This window comes from Leptopilina heterotoma, unplaced genomic scaffold (genome assembly GCF_015476425.1).
Source record: "Leptopilina heterotoma isolate Lh14 unplaced genomic scaffold, ASM1547642v1 Lhet_115, whole genome shotgun sequence".
Lineage (NCBI taxonomy): Eukaryota > Metazoa > Arthropoda > Insecta > Hymenoptera > Figitidae > Leptopilina > Leptopilina heterotoma.
Window position 1 is genome coordinate 1,214,662 of NW_025110834.1, and position 20,054 is coordinate 1,234,715.

The 20,054-nt window shown below is 25.2% G+C and overlaps 1 protein-coding gene across 2 annotated transcripts in view; it reads left to right on the forward strand.

Moving 5' to 3' along the window:
* LOC122509176 (lysine-specific demethylase 4A-like) overlaps nt 1-20,054 on the forward strand; it is a 56,754-nt gene that overhangs the window by 5,444 nt on the left and 31,256 nt on the right. The window contains exons 1-3 of one of the 2 annotated variants that reach the window (XM_043623009.1): nt 6,706-7,014; nt 10,061-10,871; nt 13,775-13,980. In XM_043623009.1, coding sequence (XP_043478944.1) covers nt 6,995-7,014; nt 10,061-10,871; nt 13,775-13,980 — 1,037 coding nt within the window. In that variant the 5' untranslated portion in view covers nt 6,706-6,994. Of the gene's footprint in view, nt 1-6,705; nt 7,015-10,060; nt 10,872-13,774; nt 13,981-20,054 lie in introns of those variants that run through there. The other variant, XM_043623017.1, reaches the window with a different exon arrangement.

The following is a 20,054-nucleotide window of genomic DNA, read 5'->3' on the forward strand; positions in this document are numbered from 1 at the left end:
GTTACGGGACTTTGAAATTTTCTAAAATTTTAAAATTCAAAGTTCTGAGAGTTTTGAAAAGAGTTCTACACGGAAAAGTTTTTGGGCGAGCAGACGTCTCTCACTCGCCTCCCACAGAAAAGGTTTTCTGCTTTCTCTCTAAAGAGAGCTCTGATGCCCCACAAGAGAGCTCTGACGCCCCACAGTAGGAAAGCAGCAGTCTCTGTGGGTGAAATGAGCTACCAAAATGGGGCTGTCACTTTACCATAGGTACTGGTCACTCAGCGCCACCACAACAGGTACAGCGACTCGCCCAAGAACTTTTCCGTGTAGCATCGTCATAAAGAGTTCTATAAGTATTTCTAATGACATTTTGTTTTAAAACCAAAATCGAAAAAGTCACGGGACTTTGAAATTTTCAAAAAAATTTTAAATTTAGAGTTCTGAGAGTTCTGATTAGAGTTCTGGCATCATTGCGAAGAGTTCTAGAAGTAATTTTAATGACATTTTTCTCTAAGCCAAAAATCCTAAAAATTACAAAACTTGAAAAATTTTAAAAATTAAAAATTTAGAGTTCTGAGAGTTCTGGCATCGTCATAGAGAGTTCTATAAGTATTTCTAATGACATTTTGTTCTAAATCCAAAATTAAAAAAGTTACGGGAATTTAAAATTTTCTAAAATTGTCAAAATTTAAAAATTCAGAGTTCTAAGAGCTCTGAATGGAGTTCTGGCATCGTCATAAAGAGTTCTATAAGTATTTTTAATGACATTTTGGTTTAAATCCAAAATCGAAAAAGTTACGAGACTTTAAAGGTTTCAAAAAATTTCAAAATTTTAAAATTTAGAATTCTGAGAGTTCTGATTAGAGTTCTGGCATTATTGCGAAGAGTTCTAGAAGTAATTCTAATGACATTTTTCTTTAAGCACAAAATCCAAAAAATTACAGAATTGGGATATTTTCAAAAATGTCAGAAATTGAACATTCAGAGTTCTGAAAAATTGGATTTTATATAACAATTTTTTTAATTAATACAATAAAATAACAATTTTCTAGAAACATGATATGTAAATTTAAAAATTATAAATGTATATCATTGAATTAATTAATTCAAATATTTTATAATAAATTTTTTGAAATTTATAGACCAAAGTGAGTTTTTGCATTATAGTGTGTTTAAAAAGCTATAAAAATGGGAAGCAGTATTTTGGTTTTATTACGTCATTTCTAAAATGTATCTTTTAATTCTAAGGGCGAACAAAAAAGAATTTTCCTAAATAGTATTGGTCAATGGGAAACGTTAGAATTGTAACAAAAAGATGTATTGTTCCATTAAATATAAAATACATTTTGTTCACTTCTAAAATAGTAATTTTTTAAAAAATGTAGTTAAATTTTTAAAATTTTTTTTGTTTAGGTACCCTATTCGCCTTATCATTTTTCCAGACATATTTATAAAAAAAATTGTTCACATTAGCAAAGCAAAATCCAATTATACTATTAACTAAATAAAATAAGATAAATCAATAATGTTAACGTGAAAAAAACTTATTATTATTAATATATATTTCGAAATTTAAAAAAAATTATAAATACTGTACTTTTGGCATTTAAGTATCCATCAAAACTTCATTAGGATTATTTGAAGATCTCTTTATGCCAATGTCAAAACAGTAATTAGAACTTTTAGAACACTGAATTCTAAAATCTTGAAAATTTGATTAGGCTGGTAACTTTTTGGATTTAGAACAACATGTCATTAAAATTACTTGTAGACCACTTTATGTAGAATCCAGAACTTTAATCAGAACTCTCAGAATTCTGAATTTTCAAATTTTTTGAAATCTTCAAAGTCTTGTAACTTTTTTTATTTTGCGTTCAGAGTAAAATATCATTAGAAATACTTACAGAACTCTTTAAAACGATGTCAGAACTCTCAGAACTCTGAATTTTGAAATTTTTTTGTAATTTTCAAAGTCCTGTAACTTATTGGTTTTTTGGTATAGAGAAAAATGTCATTAGAAATACGTGTAGAACTCTTTATGACGATTCCAGAACTCTAATCAGAACTCTGAGAACTCTGAATTTTAAGATTTTGAAAATTTAAAAAGAAATTTAAAGTTAAAAATTACATTAGGATACAATTTAAAATTTTTAAATTAAATTTAAATTTTAAATGTTCTGTAATTTTTAGGATTTTGGGCTTAGAGAAAAATGTCATTAGAATTACTTCTAGAACTCTTCGCAATGATGCCAGAACTCTAATCAGAACTCTCAGAACTCTGAATTTTAAAATTTTTTGAAAATTTTAAAGTCCTATAACTTTTTTGATTTTGGATTTAAAACAAAATGTCGTTAGAAATACTTATAGAACTCTTTATGACGATGCCAGAACTCTAATCAAACATCTCAGAACTCAGAATTTTATAATTTTGAAAATTTTAGAAAATTTCAAAGTCCCGTAACTTTTTTGATGTTGGATTATTAGAACAAAATTCTGATTCTTGGTGTCCTGAAATCATTGAAAATATTAAAAACATTTAATTCTTCTTAAATTTTCCATATTCTGCTTATAAACTTTAAAATCACTTCAAAGATTAAAACTAAATTTAAAACTTTCTCCATTTCTGACAAAAAAATTAATTTTTACAAAATAAGAAATTGATTTTATTTTAAGTAATTTTAATCTTAAATAAGTTTCATGAAATTATTATTTATAAAGTATTTAGAGAATAATGTTACTTAAAAATTGAAAAATAATTGGATTTTGGAATTTTTGAGTTTACAATAATTTGAATAGATTATGAAATTTAAAGTTTTTAAATTATAATTTCTGAAAATATTCCCTGTGGACACTGGGACATGGGACGTCTTGAAGACGTCCTTAGAACGTCTATGTCCGTTCGAAAGACATCCAAAAGACATCTTATGTCCTAAGGATGTCTTTAAGATGTAAGATATCTTTTGGACGTCCTTTGAACGGGCATAGACGTCCTAAAGTTGTCCTAAGGACGCCCTAAAGACAGGTCTATTAAGTTGGCACCACTACTTTTATATTTTGAGTTATCAACTATGTCACAATTTAGGGCTCAAATAGGGCTCTTCAACGCTCAAAAATAAAAATTTGACGCCCCTCATTTTTAAAAAAAAACTTTGATTCTGCTAGCTTAACGTTAAGTTGGCACAAATTACTCTATAACTTCAATAAATAATTACAAATCAAAAAAACTTTAACGCTATAATTTAGGGCTCATTTAGGGCTCTCCGATGGACAAAGAACAAACTTCTTAAAAATACTCTTTGTCTAAAAAATTGCCCATCCACATTTCTTTTAATAAAACCTTGTTTTTGCTAACTTAACGTTAAGCTAGCACAAATTACTTTATAACTTCAATAAATAATTACAAATCAAAAAAATTTTAACGCTATAATTTAAGGCTCATTTAGGGCTCTCCAAAGGCTAAAGAACGAACCTCACAAAAACTACCCTTAAATTTAAAAAATTACCTTAACTACTTTTTTATATTTAAAAAATTTTTTAAAAATGACCTTTTTTATCTAATTCATTTTTCCAGCCTTACAAATTTATAAAATACTATTTTTATTTATAGTTAGAAACTCTAAATCCTAAAAATCACTTTCAAAACACTCATTTAAAATAAAGGACGTTAATGTTACCTCATCATTTTTCTGGAGCCAGATACACTCTTAAATTATATCAAAATAATTAATAATCAAACATTTTTAAACACTATAATTTTAGGCACATTTAGAACTCTCTAATTAATGAAAAAACAATTTCCTAAAAATACCCTTTTGCCTAAAAAATCTCCACAACCCCATTTTTAAAAAAAATACCTCGTATTGGGCAATTTTTTAGATAAAGAGTATTTTTAAGAAGTTTGTTCTTTGTCCATCGGAGAGCCCTAAATAAGCCCTAAATTATAGCGTTAAAATTTGTTTGATTTGTAATTATTTATTGAAGTAACAGAATTTGTGCTAGCTTAACGTTAAGTTAGCAAAAACAAGGTTTTATTAAAAGAAATGTGGAGCCCTAAATTATAGCGTTAAAGTTTTTTTGATTTGTAATTATTTATTGAAGTTATAGAGTAATTTGTGCCAACTTAACGTTAAGCTAGCAGAATCAAAGTTTTTTTTTAAAAATGAGGGGCGTCAAATTTTTATTTTTGAGCGTTGAAGAGCCCTATTTGAGCCCTAAATTGTGACATAGTTGATAACTCAAAATATAAAAGTAGTGGTGCCAACTTAATAGACCTCCTAAAGACAACCCATGTCCCGGTGCCCACTGGGTTCTCGAAAGGCGAAAATAGTAAACTTCATCAAGAGTAGCATTTTTTGTTGACATCATTTTTGTTGTTGAGATTTTGCTATGTTATTACTAAATTAAAATTTTTTTTCTTTCTTGAAATTATTGTAAACTTGTACAATAAATTGAAAAATTTCAAAAAAATTAGTGTTTAAAAATATTGTAGTTTTTCCAAGAATAGAGATTTTAAATTAATGAAAATTTCAGTGGTCATATATTTCACATTAAACAATTATAATTTTGTAACTAAAATTCACAGGGTAATTCCATAAGAAAAACGTTCATCTTGGTCTTGATCTTGAGGATGATTATTTCGTTCCGTCTCAAAAGTCTTGAGTCTTACGGCATCACTAATTGTTTTAATTTCATAAAAATTATACTTTATTGTATTTACTAAACCTTTTTTAACCTTATTTTATTAATTAATTCCCATATGACAGTTTTAAAAAGTCAGGAAAAAGTCAGGGAATTTTGTAACGAAGATATGGTGGGCACCCTGTACTTGCCAAAGTTGGTCAAACTCTGGCAACCTAAACTTCGCTTGCCAAAGTTAGGCCAACTTTGGGCCAACCTTCAAACTCTGGCAGCCAACCCAAATTCGCACCTGGGTATATGAATCCACAGTCAAAAGTGAAGTATCAATTTTGTCACGAAAAAACATGTAGGGCGACTGGACTTAAACATTTTCAGCATGTTTTAAATTTAAAATAATTACATTTGTTATAAACAAATTATTTATTTTTTAAAGAAAAAGATGGCTTATTTCTGCAAAAAATATTTTTTCTTTTTTATATTTACTCGCATAAAAATGATCTACTCAATGAAACAGAAATGTACCGAAAATGTTTACAAATTCAAAAGACTTGATTATAATAAAAAAATAAATATAATTTCTTCCAAAAAAATCATGCTTTTATTTATTAACTTTGAGTAACAAAAAAAATATATATAAATAACTGAAAATTAAAAAATCGGCATTCTAGGATCTCTTAAGAATTTAAATAAGTTAGTTTTTAAACAAAAGGGACATATATTCTTTAAATGAACCTAAATGAAAAATTAAACGTGGAAAAAACCTTTTTTAGTAAAGAGGAATCAAAGTTATCTATTTGTTAATTAATATTGTTTACAACAATTTAAATAAATTATTTTATGTTTTATTAATTGTCTGGTGGTCATATTGGATTAATTTTAACTGATTTAGATCAGTTAAAATTTAAAATCAGTTATTAATGTGTTAACTTTTATTAAACTAAAAAATTATAAACAATTAAAATATGAAAAATCAGCCTTGAGGGATGTCATAAGAATTTATTCCCCTTTAATTTAAAACAAAGAACACTCAAATCGTTTAAAAATTGTAGGCTGTAGACATTTTTGAACAGTAAATTGTAAAATTGTTGATATTTTAAACAAATTATGAACAAAATTTAACGAATATTTTTTGTTCGAAAGCAGGGGTATTTTATATTACTCATTTCAAATTTTATTAAAATCCATCAAATAGAACTGTAGAAAAAAATGTTTTAATAATTTTGTTGATTAAAAATTGTTTAAACAATAACTCTTAAAAAAAATTAAAATTTTGCAAAAACAACTTTGGGATCATATTTTGGTACGAAAATACTATAAAATTATTGATATGAAATATAAAAATATCTCCATCGAAAAATTAGTGGCACGCTTCAAAAATTTTGAGCCATAATATAATAACGTAAAGATTTTACGAATATTCAGGCGGTTTTGTTTTGGTTAAATAAAATTTTTTCGAATTCTATATGAAAAATAAGTAAATACCTTTTTTTTAACCTTCCGTCACACACCCAGTTAGGGATTCCCTCCATGGTTTTAGTATTTTTTAAATATCTTTTGTTTTCCTCATTGTAAAATATAATCAGTTTCTATATCTTTCGACGGTTCCCTCCCTAAACAAGTTTCTATAAAAACATTTAGTTTAATATGAGGCTTCAAAGCTTAGAAAAGCCTTGAAAAAGTGAGGAATTTTTTAGTAAAAATATTCGAGTTGTCAAACCTTTTTTTAATAATAAAATAAATTATTTAATGATTTTTTTTACGTATTTGTTAATGTTACATTATTTTTGCATGCAAAGTGGAATTCCTTCGAAGATGTACTTTCATGTAATTTTTTTTTATTGGTGAGAACGAAAAATAATTTAATGATTTGAAATAATTTACTACATTCTTTAAAAGTTTGCGTTAAAACTAAATTTTTGTTGATTCCTTCGTTTGATCGAATTGCGTGACGGTTGATTTTTGCCTAAAAACTGAGAACCACTGGCAAACTGATCCCCCACATATTTTCCTCTTTCCGAAATATAAGCATCAAAAGAAATTATTAGTTTCAAAATCAGTTGGCAATTAACGCGCGTGTGTTTATGTTGTTTGATATTTTGATATCTGAATGTTCCAAACATAAATTACAATTTTCACAAACTATTGTGTTTGTAGATTTCGAGAAAGTTATTCGTAATAGCCATTTTTGGATTCTCAAAATGTAGAGGATTTTTTTGTTGATAATTTAATGGCAATTATTTCTGACGACGAAAGAGTAGTGATATTTTGTGACTATGTTTTACTGGCGAAATTGATTCTCATTCTGATTCTTTTAGTATAATAGAAAAAATGTTTCAAAACACTATTGAATTGACAATTGTTTCGTTGAAAAATTATGGGAAAATTCAAAGAAAGGTATTTTCTTATTTTTCATATAGAATTCGAAAAAAATTATTCAGGGTTGCCACGCAACCTGGAAACCTGGAAATTATTGTTTTCTAAAGTTATTGTGCTTATTCTTGAAATCTAATTTTTCTTTAATTCAAATTTCTTAATTCAATTTTAAAAGAGTTGCCTTTACAATTTTTCTTCGCAATAATTCAATTATTTTTTCAGAAATAATCAAATTTTTTACAAACATTCAATTATTTTCATAAATAATAAAAAAATTTGTAGATTTACAATTATTTTCATAAATAATAAAACTCATCTCAAAATTTCAATTATTTTTAATACAATTTTAATGGAATTCCTCGAAAAAAGTTATTATTATTCTTAAAAATTTTATTAAAATTTATCAAAGAAATTTAATTATGTTAATAACCTTTGCTACAAATTATTTATTATAATTTAAGTATTATTTTCAATACATTTTTAATTAAATTTCTTGAAAGAATTAAATTATTTTCAAAAATTTTAATGAAATTCTTTTTAACAATTCAATTTTTTTTCCAAAATAATTTTAATAAAATTCTTCGAAGAAATTTCATTAATTTCTATAATTTATCAAAATTCAATTATTTTCAATATCTACTATTTTAATAAAATTTCACCAAAGAATTCAATTAGGTATTTAAAAAAGAAATATTATTAAAAAATTCGTCTCAAGAATTCAATTATTTTCAAAAGTAATAAAATTCTTCTCAGAAATTCAATTATGGTCAAAAGTTTAAAAAAAATTATCGTCAAAATCTCAATTATCTTTATAAATATTAAAATTTTTCTCCAAAATTCAATTATTTTCAAAAATTTTAATGAAATTCTTTTTAATAAATTCAATTTTTTACAAAAATTCTCCTCCAGTCAATGATTTTTAATATCTTTACTATTTCAATAAAATTTTCCAAAAGAAATGAATTGTTTTATAAATTTTTTATAAATTTCTTCGCAATAATTCTATTATTTTCAAAAATATTCAATTTATGTTTACAGAGATTCAATTATTTTTATAAATATGTAATACAATTTTTTACAGCGATTCAATTATTATTTTAATAAATAATAAAACTCATTGCAGAATTTTAATTATTTTTGATACAATTTTAATCGAATTCCTCGAAAAATGTAGGGTAGAGTGGGGTAAAAAAGCCATGGTGTAAAAAAGCCATTTGAGTTTTATTTAAAAACTATTAAGCCGATTTATCAGCTGTTTAGAATATAAATACTATTAGGTAATACGCAACTTTTGAATCTAGTTTGAATGTTGTACCTAGATTAATATTGTTTTTATTGTAATTTTAATTTTTTGTTGCTTTTTTGAAAACATTTTGGTGAACTTTTCAAGCATATTACAATCTGATTAAGTGAACGAATAATAAAAATAAATGTTTGTACATAAGGAGAAAAGTATACCGAAAACGTATACAATGTTAATTTTTGGAAATTGAACTGAATTAACAATTTATTTTTGCTTTTTTAATAACTGGTCTTGGGTGTAAAAAAGCCAGGGCAAAAAATCTATTGAATATTTTGTGAAATTCACTTGTTTTCTATTTAAACTAACCTTCTTATTTTACAAAATTTCTCGTGTTTATTTAATAAAATTAATTAAATACGACGAAAAAGTAGTTCAAAGTGCATTAAAAAAATAAACAATGAATAAACGGTTGCAACGAAATATGTTATCTGTGGTGAAACTTAAAGAGAACTTCTAAAAAAGGTACGAAAAATTGGCAGTGCAAATCGAAAACAGGTAAACTCAATATAATTTTCAATTTTGCTTGCTAAAAACTCTTTCATAATTATTAAAATATTTTTCAAATAAGACTATTTGTCATATAAATAAAGGAAAACTATAAAAATACCTAAATTGATAACATGTTTTGCTAAAATCGTAGGGTGGCTTTTTCACCCCACCAGGTGGTGCAAAAAAGCCACTTACAGTGCTTCCGTAAAACTCTTATATCTTAGTCCTTTCATGAGATAAAAAATATTTCCGTCAAGAATTTTCAAGCTTAATAACTAAACTTTCAATAACAATTGGAAATTTGAGAAAAAAATTTTAAATACAGATTTTACAGCATCAAAAGTAAAAATGTGGCTTTTTTACCCCACTCTACCCTAATTATTCTTAAAATTTTATTAAAATTCGTCAAAAGAATTCAATTATTTAAAAATTTGTTAATAAAATTTTTTATGAGAATTTAATTTTGAGAAACATTCATTAAATTATTTATTTTTGTATTAACAATAATTAGGTATTTAAAAAGAAATATTTATTTATTTATATTTATTTTATATTTTATTTATTTATTTTTTAAATATTTATTTTTAATCTTATTTTTCGAAAAATGAAATTATTGTTAAAAAATTTATTGAAATTCGTCAAAAGAATTTTAATTACCTGTTTAAAAATTTGTTGATAAAATTCTTTAAATGAGAGTTTAGTTTTAAAAAACATTCAATTCTTCAATAAATTATTTTTTTTGTATTTAGATAATTTAATTGTCGTTAAATTTTCTAATAATAATTGATTCAAATATGAATTTCAGTTAAAACTTTGGATAATAATTGAGTTTTGAAAAGGTTTCAAATTATAATTTTTGAATGTTTGAATTTTTCATACTTTTAACTTAAAATTGTGTAGATTTAATTTTTTTGGAAGACTCGGAGTGATCGATTTCTTTATGTTTTATAACAATTTTTTATAAGTTGTTTAATTTCAAAAAGGTTAGAATTAAAAATTTTGTAAAATATAAATGTAGTTTTAACAACCTGGAAAAATTCCGTTTATTAACCTGGAAAACCTGAAAAGTCAGGGAATTTAAAATGAGCAAAACCGTGGAAACCCTGTTATTTTAATCAAAACAGAATTTTGATTGAAAATTTCACGAAAAATGCCCCAATAATATCTTCTAGAAAAACAAAAATTTCAATTTTTGCGCACGGAAGATTGAGCCTGACTGTGTAATACTTATTAAATCTTTAAATGATGTTAAAAATAGTATTTCTTATGTTTCAGAAATTTCATAAAAGAAAAAAAAATGGTCAGCAACGGTTCAAGCGGCCCTCCACGCGGCCCTCCCCGCATTCAGGTCTTCAGGCCAACATACGATGAGTTTAAAGATTTTGCAAAATACGTGGAGTTTATGGAGAGCAAAGGTGCTCATAAGGCTGGTTTAGCGAAAGTTATTCCTCCTCCCGAATGGGTACCTAGAAAAGGAGGCTATGACATTGATTCCCTTAATTTAAATATACCTGCTCCTATTTGTCAGGTAGTTACTGGAAAACAAGGTCTTTATCAGCAAATAAATATTCAAAAGAAGTCTATGACTGTAAAAGAGTATCAAAAATTGGCCAACTCGGAAAGATACAATACACCTAGACATTTTGATTATGAAGATTTGGAGCGTAAATATTGGAAGAACATTACTTATGTTGCCCCAATTTATGGAGCAGACGTATCTGGTTCCCTCACTGATCCTGATGTGAATGAGTGGAACATTAATCATTTAGGAACTATTCTAGATTATGTCAATAAAGATTATGGAATTTCTATTGATGGAGTTAACACTGCATATCTGTATTTTGGAATGTGGAAAACTACCTTTGCATGGCATACTGAAGATATGGATCTTTATTCAATTAATTATTTGCATTTTGGAGCTCCTAAGACGTGGTACGCTATTCCACCTGAACACGGCAGGCGATTGGAGCGCTTGGCGAATGGATTTTTTCCATCATATTATCAAAATTGTCAAGCTTTCTTGCGTCATAAGATGTCTTTGATTTCTCCTCAAATTTTAAGGCAATACTCAATCCCTTGCAACAAAGTAAGTAAATGTTCTTTTTTATTTATTATGGATCGTTTTTAAAATGAAGAAAGCATTGAAATCTCACAATCAGTTAAGACTAATTGAGTCAAAATTTCTTAACTGGGACACCTAAAACAAACTTTTTAAATTTGCATTATGTCTATGCATAATTTGTTACAGCCGGGTGGTACAAAAACATTCCCGGAATGCGTTTTAAAAAATTTTAATTTTTCAATTACTTTAAAGTACCTTTTTAGGAAATTCTATTATTGCTTCGTTGTTTTTTTAGATAAAATTTAATAATATTTGTTAGAAATATACAAAAATAATGCCTCTATTATAGTAACAACAAGAATTTAAAAAATTCATGATTATGCAAAATAAATTGTTAATTAATTAAACAATTAAAGTTTTAAGTGACTTCTAGAATAGTTACCAAAAAAATTCAAAATTTACAAAAATCTGTTTTCTACATTTTAGTTACAAAAAAAAAATTTTAGTACCCTTAAAAAATGGAGAACTTTGTGGTAATTTTGTTTACATGATTCTGTGATTATAAGCCAAAAACAATACATTTCAAATAAAATTACCTTAAATTGATTTTTGCAACTATTTTTTTAATTTTTTAGTGAATTTTTGAATTTTTTTTTTTTTCAAAAATTTTATTTTCTTTAGTATTTTAATTAAAATTTTATTGCTAAAAGGTTAGCTTAGGAGATATAGTTTCAGGGCGTATATTATTAATTATGATATATATGGGTAGTTCTATAAATACGAAGGACGAAAATGAAGAAAATTTTGGCACAATATTTTTTTTACGTTCAAGTTTTAAAAAGTAGGTTAAATTCAAGTTTAAAGTATTATCAAAGTTACCTGAAAGTGGCCAGTCAAAAAAATAAAAATTGTAAATTTTACATCTTAAGCACATGTGTATTCTGTCAGAAAGTGCCAGGAAACTGAGAATTTGGTCATTTTTCGTCTAAAAAATTGAAAAATAATGCTTAATAACAAAATAAAGCATACTGGTCAACAGGGAATAAAGTTCTACGACACCTCGAGCAACAAAAGTATAAAAACATAAAATATTTTTTTTAAAAATGCGTGCCAGGAAACTGAGAATTTGTCTGACCAAATGGCCATTTCGGTCACAAAGTACACAATTTTAGTTAATTGAACTGCAAGTTAAGTATTAAAATGCAAGTGATATCATATTTAGTTAACCTTTACTAAGCACTGTGAAAAATGGTGAATTAATCGGAATGAAAATTCTTAATATTTTTAACGTTTTTTATGATGCCAGGAAACTGAGAATTAATTGGATGGACAAAATTCAAAATTTTTTAAATAAAATATCAAGTAATGTAACAATTATTTATTTTTTGTAAAGTACAACTATTTGAAATTATTATCCAAGTGTAGATTTGTATTTAAACGCTTAAAAATAATATTTATATAATTTATTAACTTTCATTTTCACATTGGGACATGCCAGGAAACTGAGAATTTAGCACTTGAATGCTTATTTTTGGCAAAAAATATTTTTTGAAACCGGGTAACGTTTTGTGGCATAATAGTAAACATTAAGCACTACAGTTCCCATTGAAAATAATTTTATTTTTTTCAAAATTAATCTAAAAAACAACCTTGGACATCATATATTCCCTCGTTTGTAGAACTACCCATATAATAACGTTTAGGAATTACAGTGTTTCTGATGTATGAAAAAAAGTATAACAAATTATTAAATTGTTTAAACAATTAATTGTTGTTATTTTTTTCATAAACTGCACTTAGGGATATACATTTCTAGATTTTTCTAAATACAATCAATTGAAAAATTAAAAACAATAAATTTGTTTAAACAATGGTCAAATAATAAATTTTTACTTTTTCTATTATATTTAAGTGTTTAAGTTATAAGAAATTGCACACTAAAAAATACGAAGAAATTCTAGTTTTTAAGTACAGTAAATTAAAAAATTAACAAAATAAATTGTTTAAAGAATGTTTAAATAATTAATTTTTACTTTTTCTATACTTGAATTTTTTAGTTACAAAAAAATGCACAATACAGAAAAAACTATAAATATAATATACGCCCTGAAACTGTATCTCCTAAGCTAACCTTTTAGCAATAAAATTTTAATTAAAATACTAAAGAAAATAAAATTTTTGAAAAAAAAAAAAAATTTTTTTTTTTGGAAAAACAGCTGAAATTTTACTTTTAAAAAAGTGGCCCCAAGTTGGACACCATTCAAAAATTCACTGAAAAATTAAAAAAATAGTTGCAAAAATCAATTTAAGGTAATTTTATTTGAAATGTATTGTTTTTGGCTTATAATCACAGAATCATGTAAACAAAATTACCACAAAGTTCTCCATTTATAAGATTACTAAAATTTTTTTTTTGTAATTAAAGTGTAGAAAACAGATTTTTGTAAGTTTTGAATTTTTTTGGTAACTATTCCAGAAGTCACTTAAAACTTTAATTGTATGATTAATTAACAATTTATTTTGCATAAATAATCATGAATTTTTTAAATTCTTGTTGTTATTAATAGAGGTATTATTTTTATATATTTCTACCAAATATTATTAAATTTTATCAAAAAACAACGAAGCAATTATGAATTTTAAAACTCTGATTTCTAAGTCGAAGTTATCGACCCCAAAAACTAACGAGTAATAAGTTTGATGTGTATCTATCTAATGATTTGAAATCTATTCGTCTAGTATTCTGGATCAACTATTTGTTGAATTCGTTTAAAAAACGAATTAATTAACACTCTTAAATAATTAAAACATAAGTATTAATGGTATTTTTCAGAAAAACAAAATTTTGTCATATCGCAACTATATTAATATTCTTGAATGGAATTAATATTTTTGCAATATTCCATAAATCTAAACATCTTTTTTAGATAACACAAGAAGCAGGTGAAATAATGATTACATTTCCTTATGGTTATCATGCTGGTTTCAATCATGGTTTTAATTGCGCGGAATCAACAAATTTCGCTGCTCCTAGATGGGTAGAATATGGAAAAAGAGCTACTCAGTGTACTTGCAGTAAAGATATGGTCAAAATTTCCATGGATACTTTCGTCAAACGTTTTCAACCCGAAAGGCAAGTAATCTTTCTTAGTAAAAAATATCGTCACCTTAATCTGCAAACCTCGGAAGGGGGAACTCCACTTTTGGTCAAATATAACTGTTCAACGTAATAAGTATTATTTTCAGTAAATTAATATACAGTTCTCGGTAAGTCAAAGTAATTATTGGGTTCCGTTCATTCCCTATATGCATTATTAACATTTGATAACTCAAAGATTTTTCGATCTCCCTTCGAGTTTGTCTTATCGAGAGTTGACTGTATTTTAAAAATAATTATACCTCTTACACAATGAATAATGTCAAAAAAGCAAATCAAAATTGCGAAATATATAAAAGACAATGGTGCGTGTCAACAGTTTTCTTGCTCTCCTGTAAAGCTGCGTCAAATGGAAATGGAGTTACGAAGTTTGCAGATTAAGGTGGCAATATCTGTTTAATAATATCTCGAAGATCTGTCACGTAAGAGTACCATCACATCTCTATTGGTGTCATTTAAAAAGCTTTGCCATTTAGGTACAAATGTACTTAATTTTTACATCTTAAAAAGTTTAAAATAAAATTACCATATGGGAATTTTAGTAAAATTTGTTTAGATCATTTTGTTGATTTTCAAAATATTAAATTTTAAAAAAGAATAACATTAAATAATTCAAAATCACATATTCAAAAATGCATATCTATTTATCCCAGAAGTTGAAGTAGTCAAGGATGAATTTTTCTGCAAGAGTAGTCAGAGTTTGAACTTATTTTTCTGAAGTCATTTATTTGAAAAATGTGTAGTTCTTGCCACCCTTATGATTTATAGGGGACTAATCAGTGCTATTTTAGAATGGGGCTCTCCTCAATTCGCTGACTTTTCGACAACAAATTTAAAAATTCTAGAGAGAATACAATCGTTGGGCCTCATGAAGTTCACCCCTTTACCTATTCTTCTTGTAGTAGCAGGAAAGACCCCCTTAACCCTTCGAAGAATTGCCCTATAAAACTCTTTCATGTTGCGGTACTACAAGTGAAGGGATAAGCCTCTTATCCCAAAACTTTAATCATTGAAGGAAAGATTATCTCAACACAAACTCAAAGATTAAGAGACAAGGTATACCCTGCTGATCATCTACAATTGAATAGTACCTATGTCTCGCACCTGTTACAGGGCTCTTAGAGCATCGTAATTTGACTAGGACTGGAAAGCAATTCAAGCATTGGCAGCAATTTTTGTGGAAGATCCTTACACATTTCAATTGTAAAGTGTTAATAAATAACAGCAATTACCACTACTTGCTTCAACATGCTTAATTACTCAGCTTAGTTATTTGCAAAATTAAAGAAAAAATTGTAAGATTACAGGTACATTGTATAAGGAGTTAGTTAATAGCAACAACTACAGGGTTGCCACGCAACTTGGAAACCTGGAAAACCTGGAAAAGTCAGGGAATTTTGATTGGAATCCTGGAAAATTATTGTTTTCTAAAGTTATTGTGCTTATTCTTGAAATCTAATTTTTCTTTAATTCAATTTTCTTAATTCAATTTTAAAAGAGTTGCCTTTACAATATTTCTTCGCAATAATTCAATTATTTTCAAAAACAATCAAAAAATTTATAGATTTACAATTATTTTCATAAATAATAAAACTCATCGCAAAATTTCAATTATTTTTAATACAATTTTAATGGAATTTCTCGAGAAATGTATAATTATTCTTAAAATTTTTTTAAAATTCATCAAAGAAATTCATTTATTTTCAAAAGTAATAAAATTCTTCGCAGAAATTCAATTGTGGTCAAAAGTTTAAAAAAATTTATCGTCAAAATTTCAATTATCTTTATAAATATTAAAATTTTTCTCCAAAATTCAATTATTTTAAAAAATTTTAATGAAATTCTTTTTAACAAATTCAATTTTTTTTCAAAAATTCTCCTCCAGTCAATGATTTTCAATATCTAATATTTTAATAAAATTTTCCAAAAGAAATGAATTATTTTAAACATTTTTTATAAATTTCTTCGCAATAAATCTATTATTTTCAAAAATATTCAATTTATGTTTACAGAGATTCAATTATTTTCAAAAATAATAAAATTCTTAGCAGAAATTCAATTATGGTCAAAAGTTTAAAAAAAGTTACAGTCAAAATTTCAATTATTATTATAATATTAAAATTTTTCTCTAAAATTCAATTATTTTCAAAAATTATAATAAAATTCTTGGCAATATTTCAATTATTTAAAAAAATTTTAATAAAATTCTTGACAAAATTGCAATTATTTTCAAAAACTTTTTTCAATTCAATGACATTTTTTTACAGAGATTAAATTATTTTTAATACATTTTTAATCTAATTTCTCGAAAAATGAAATTATTCTTAAAAATTTTATTGAAATTCGTCAAAAGAATTTTAATTACCTATTTAAAAATTGAAAATTTAAAAATTGAAGAATTTCCGCATACCTGAATAATCGATGAAATTTCGTAAAATTGAATTGTAAACAAAAAAATTGTAAAACTTATTACAGATATTAATAACACATTTTTCATAATTTTGATGATGAATTTCGACCAACTAATTATGAATTTGATTCATAAACAAATTCAATTCAATTAAAATGTTTTCAATAAATTATTCCAATTTAAAAAAAATAAAAATATCCTATTACTGGAGTTATTCCATTATATTTCGACCAAAGTCGTGGCATAGAGAAACAATAAATATGGGCAATTCCACGTGAGATTTAAGTCGACCTCTTAAAATCGGCCAAAAATATTTTTTTTCTATTCTGTATCGAAAAAAAACAGATACGTATTTTTTTATTTATGTTTAATTGTCCAAATTTTCGAGTTATGAATTTTCGAAAATTTAGACTTTTATATAATTGTAGACCTATATTCAGTAGCTTATAAGTCCGAAAATATTGAGTTTAGGAAAAAGTTGTCAAAGAATGAAAGTTTTAGTTTTCTTTCGACTTTTAAAAAATGTAAACAAAAAAATTTTTTTTAAAAATTTTTTATTAAAAAAAAAAATTTTTTTATAAACAAATTAATTTTTTTTAACTTTGGGCCGGATTTTTTTAAATTTTTTTTTTATTTTTTTGTACCTTATAATATAGAGAAGATTTTCCAAAAAGTCCCGAAATTGGCCTGATGTGTTAAATGAGTTTTAAAATATTTTCAAAAATCACTTGCAAGGATCACAGCCACATCACACGGTAGTGCTAAAAACGGCAATAACTGAGATTATTTGAATCTTGACCTTATTTTAATCATTGAAGATCGAAAGAATGTAAAAAAGTGAGTTAAAAACGTGGAGAATATTTTTAAAATGATGAGCGTAGGACATACGTTTATCTGCGTTTTAAAGTCACTTTTTACGCTATTTCGATTGGTAATGGTGAAAATTATGATAAGATTTAAATAATCGCTGTTATTGCTATTTTTAGCACTATCGTGTGATTTGGCGACAGATTTTTTTCATTTACGACCCTCCTCCGCTCACTATTTCGTAAATTTTATTTTTGTTTTTAACTAATATTTTCTTCCTTTTTCAAATAGTAATGATTAAAATTAGGACCAGTTTTGAATAAGATGGTTAATTGCTTGAATTTCAATTTTATTACCTTTTTCACCTTTTTTGACGATTTGTCACCTTTTTCTCCCTTTTTTGCTGATTTATCCCCTTTTTTACCTTTTTCTAATCGAAGATAAACAAGTTTTTCTTTTTTTGAAATCTTTTTCAAAGTGTAATCATAAAATTTAGACTCAATGTTATAGAATTTAGTGCGTTTTATTTCTGATTTAGATTATTAACCCCACAACATAATATAAATATGTTTTTTTTAGAGACGCCTTATTTTGGCCTAAATTCTAAAAGTTAGAAAAACCATTTGTTAGAATTTCAAAAGTTAGAATGTTTATTTGTTAGAATTTCCAAAAGTTAGAATGTTTATTTGTTAGAATTTCCAAATGTTAGAATGTTTATTTGTTAGAATTACCAAAAGTTAGAATGTTTATTTGTTAGAATTATTAAAAGTTAGAATGTTTATTTGTTAGAATTTCTAAAAGTTAGAATATTTATTTGTTAGAATTTCCAAAAGTTAGAATGTTTATTTGTTAGAATTATTAAAAGTTAGAATGTTTATTTGTTAGAATTACCAAAAGTTAGAATGTTTATTTGTTAGAATTATTAAAAGTTAGAATGTTTATTTGTTAGAATTTCTAAAAGTTAGAATGTTTATTTGTTAGAATAGCCAAAAGTTAGAATATTTATTTGTTAGAATTTCTAAAAGTTCGAATGTTTATTTGTTAGAATTACCAAAAGTTAGAATGTTTATTTGTTAGAATTATTAAAAGTTAGAATGTTTATTTGTTAGAATTTCTAAAAGTTAGAATATTTATTTGTTAGAATTATTAAAAGTTAGAATGTTTATTTGTTAGATTGTCCAAAAGTTAGAATGTTTATTTGTTCGAATAGCCAGAAGTTAGAATGTTTATTTGTTAGAATTTCCAAAAGTTAGAATGTTTATTTGTTAGAATAGCCAAAAGTTAGAATATTTATTTGTTAGAATTTCTAAAAGTTCGAATGTTTATTTGTTAGAATTACCAAAAGTTAGAATGTTTATTTGTTAGAATTATTAAAAGTTAGAATGTTTATTTGTTAGAATTTCTTAAAGTTAGAATATTTATTTGTTAGAATTTCCAAAAGTTAGAATGTTTATTTGTTAGAATTATTAAAAGTTAGAATGTTTATTTGTTAGATTGTCCAAAAGTTAGAACGTTTATTTGTTAGATTCCCCAAGTGTTAGAATGTTCATTTGTTAGAATTTTTTTTGAGCAGCGAGTTTCCTTTCTATGTTACTGTTAGGCCTTAACTTCATTTACCATTTGTCCCAACAGTGTACAAGATTCTTCGTACACATGTTAGATGGAGCCAGAAGTAGTATTTACTGTATTTAAAGAAACATATGCTGTAGCAATTTCTTGATCTTGACAGTATATACACAATTTACAAAATATTAGTTTTTAATGAAAAATTCTAATACTATATGAAAAATATAATATTTTCCAGATAATAATTGAATGCGATTATTTAACTTTATATTTTTTGCCTCGTAAAATTTTATGTTTGTGTATAATAAAACTATATTAAAATGCTTTTAATATTATATATGTGACATCATAATGTCAATTTGACACAATTTTTTTGTCAAATATTTTCAGAGTTTTCTAGCGACTAAAAATGGTTAATTTAAACAGAACGAGTGATTTTTGAGCGAACTTTGGGTAAACTTTTTTTTTCTTTAGACAATATTAAATCGCAACAAAAATATCTTCGATGGAAAAAGTTACGCAATTCAAGTTTATATTTGTCCGAATTATAACTTTTACTTGTTAACCAATTAATGCGGGGTTGCCACAAGTCAGGGTAAGACAGGGAAAAGTCAAGAATTTTTAATAAAAGTACTGGAAAAAATTAAATTTTTAGAATTTATTAAAAAATTCGGAATTTTTGGGTCTTTTTTGTTTGCCTCATAAACTATGAAGTTGACAAGAATTCTAATACAAACCCTTCAATTTTTTCTATTTCTAACAATAATTTCTTTTTATGTAACTTCATTCTTGAAGAACTATCAATTATTATTCATTAAATAATTTATAAGTAATAAGTTTACTTAAAAATATCAAAATTAATTAGATTTCAAAAGAGTTGCGTTCACAACTTTATAAATAGATAAACTTCAAAGGTTTCAATTTGAAATTTTAGAAAATATCAATTATTCAATTATTTTCAAAAATTTTCCTCATTTCCATTATTTTTAATATTTACTATTTTAATAAAATTTTCCAAAAGAATTCCATTACTTGAACAAAATTTTAATAAAAATTTAACAGGAACTCAAATACTTACCAAATTTTTATAAATTTCTTCGTATATCAATTCAATTATTTTTATTTTTTTAATGAAGTTTCTCCAAAGAATTCAAATATATTCAGAGAATTGAAAAAATAGTTCTGAGAAATTCATTTATTTCGAAAAATTTAAATAAAATTATTTTAAAAGTTCTATTATTTTGAAAAATTTTGACAAAATTTTTTA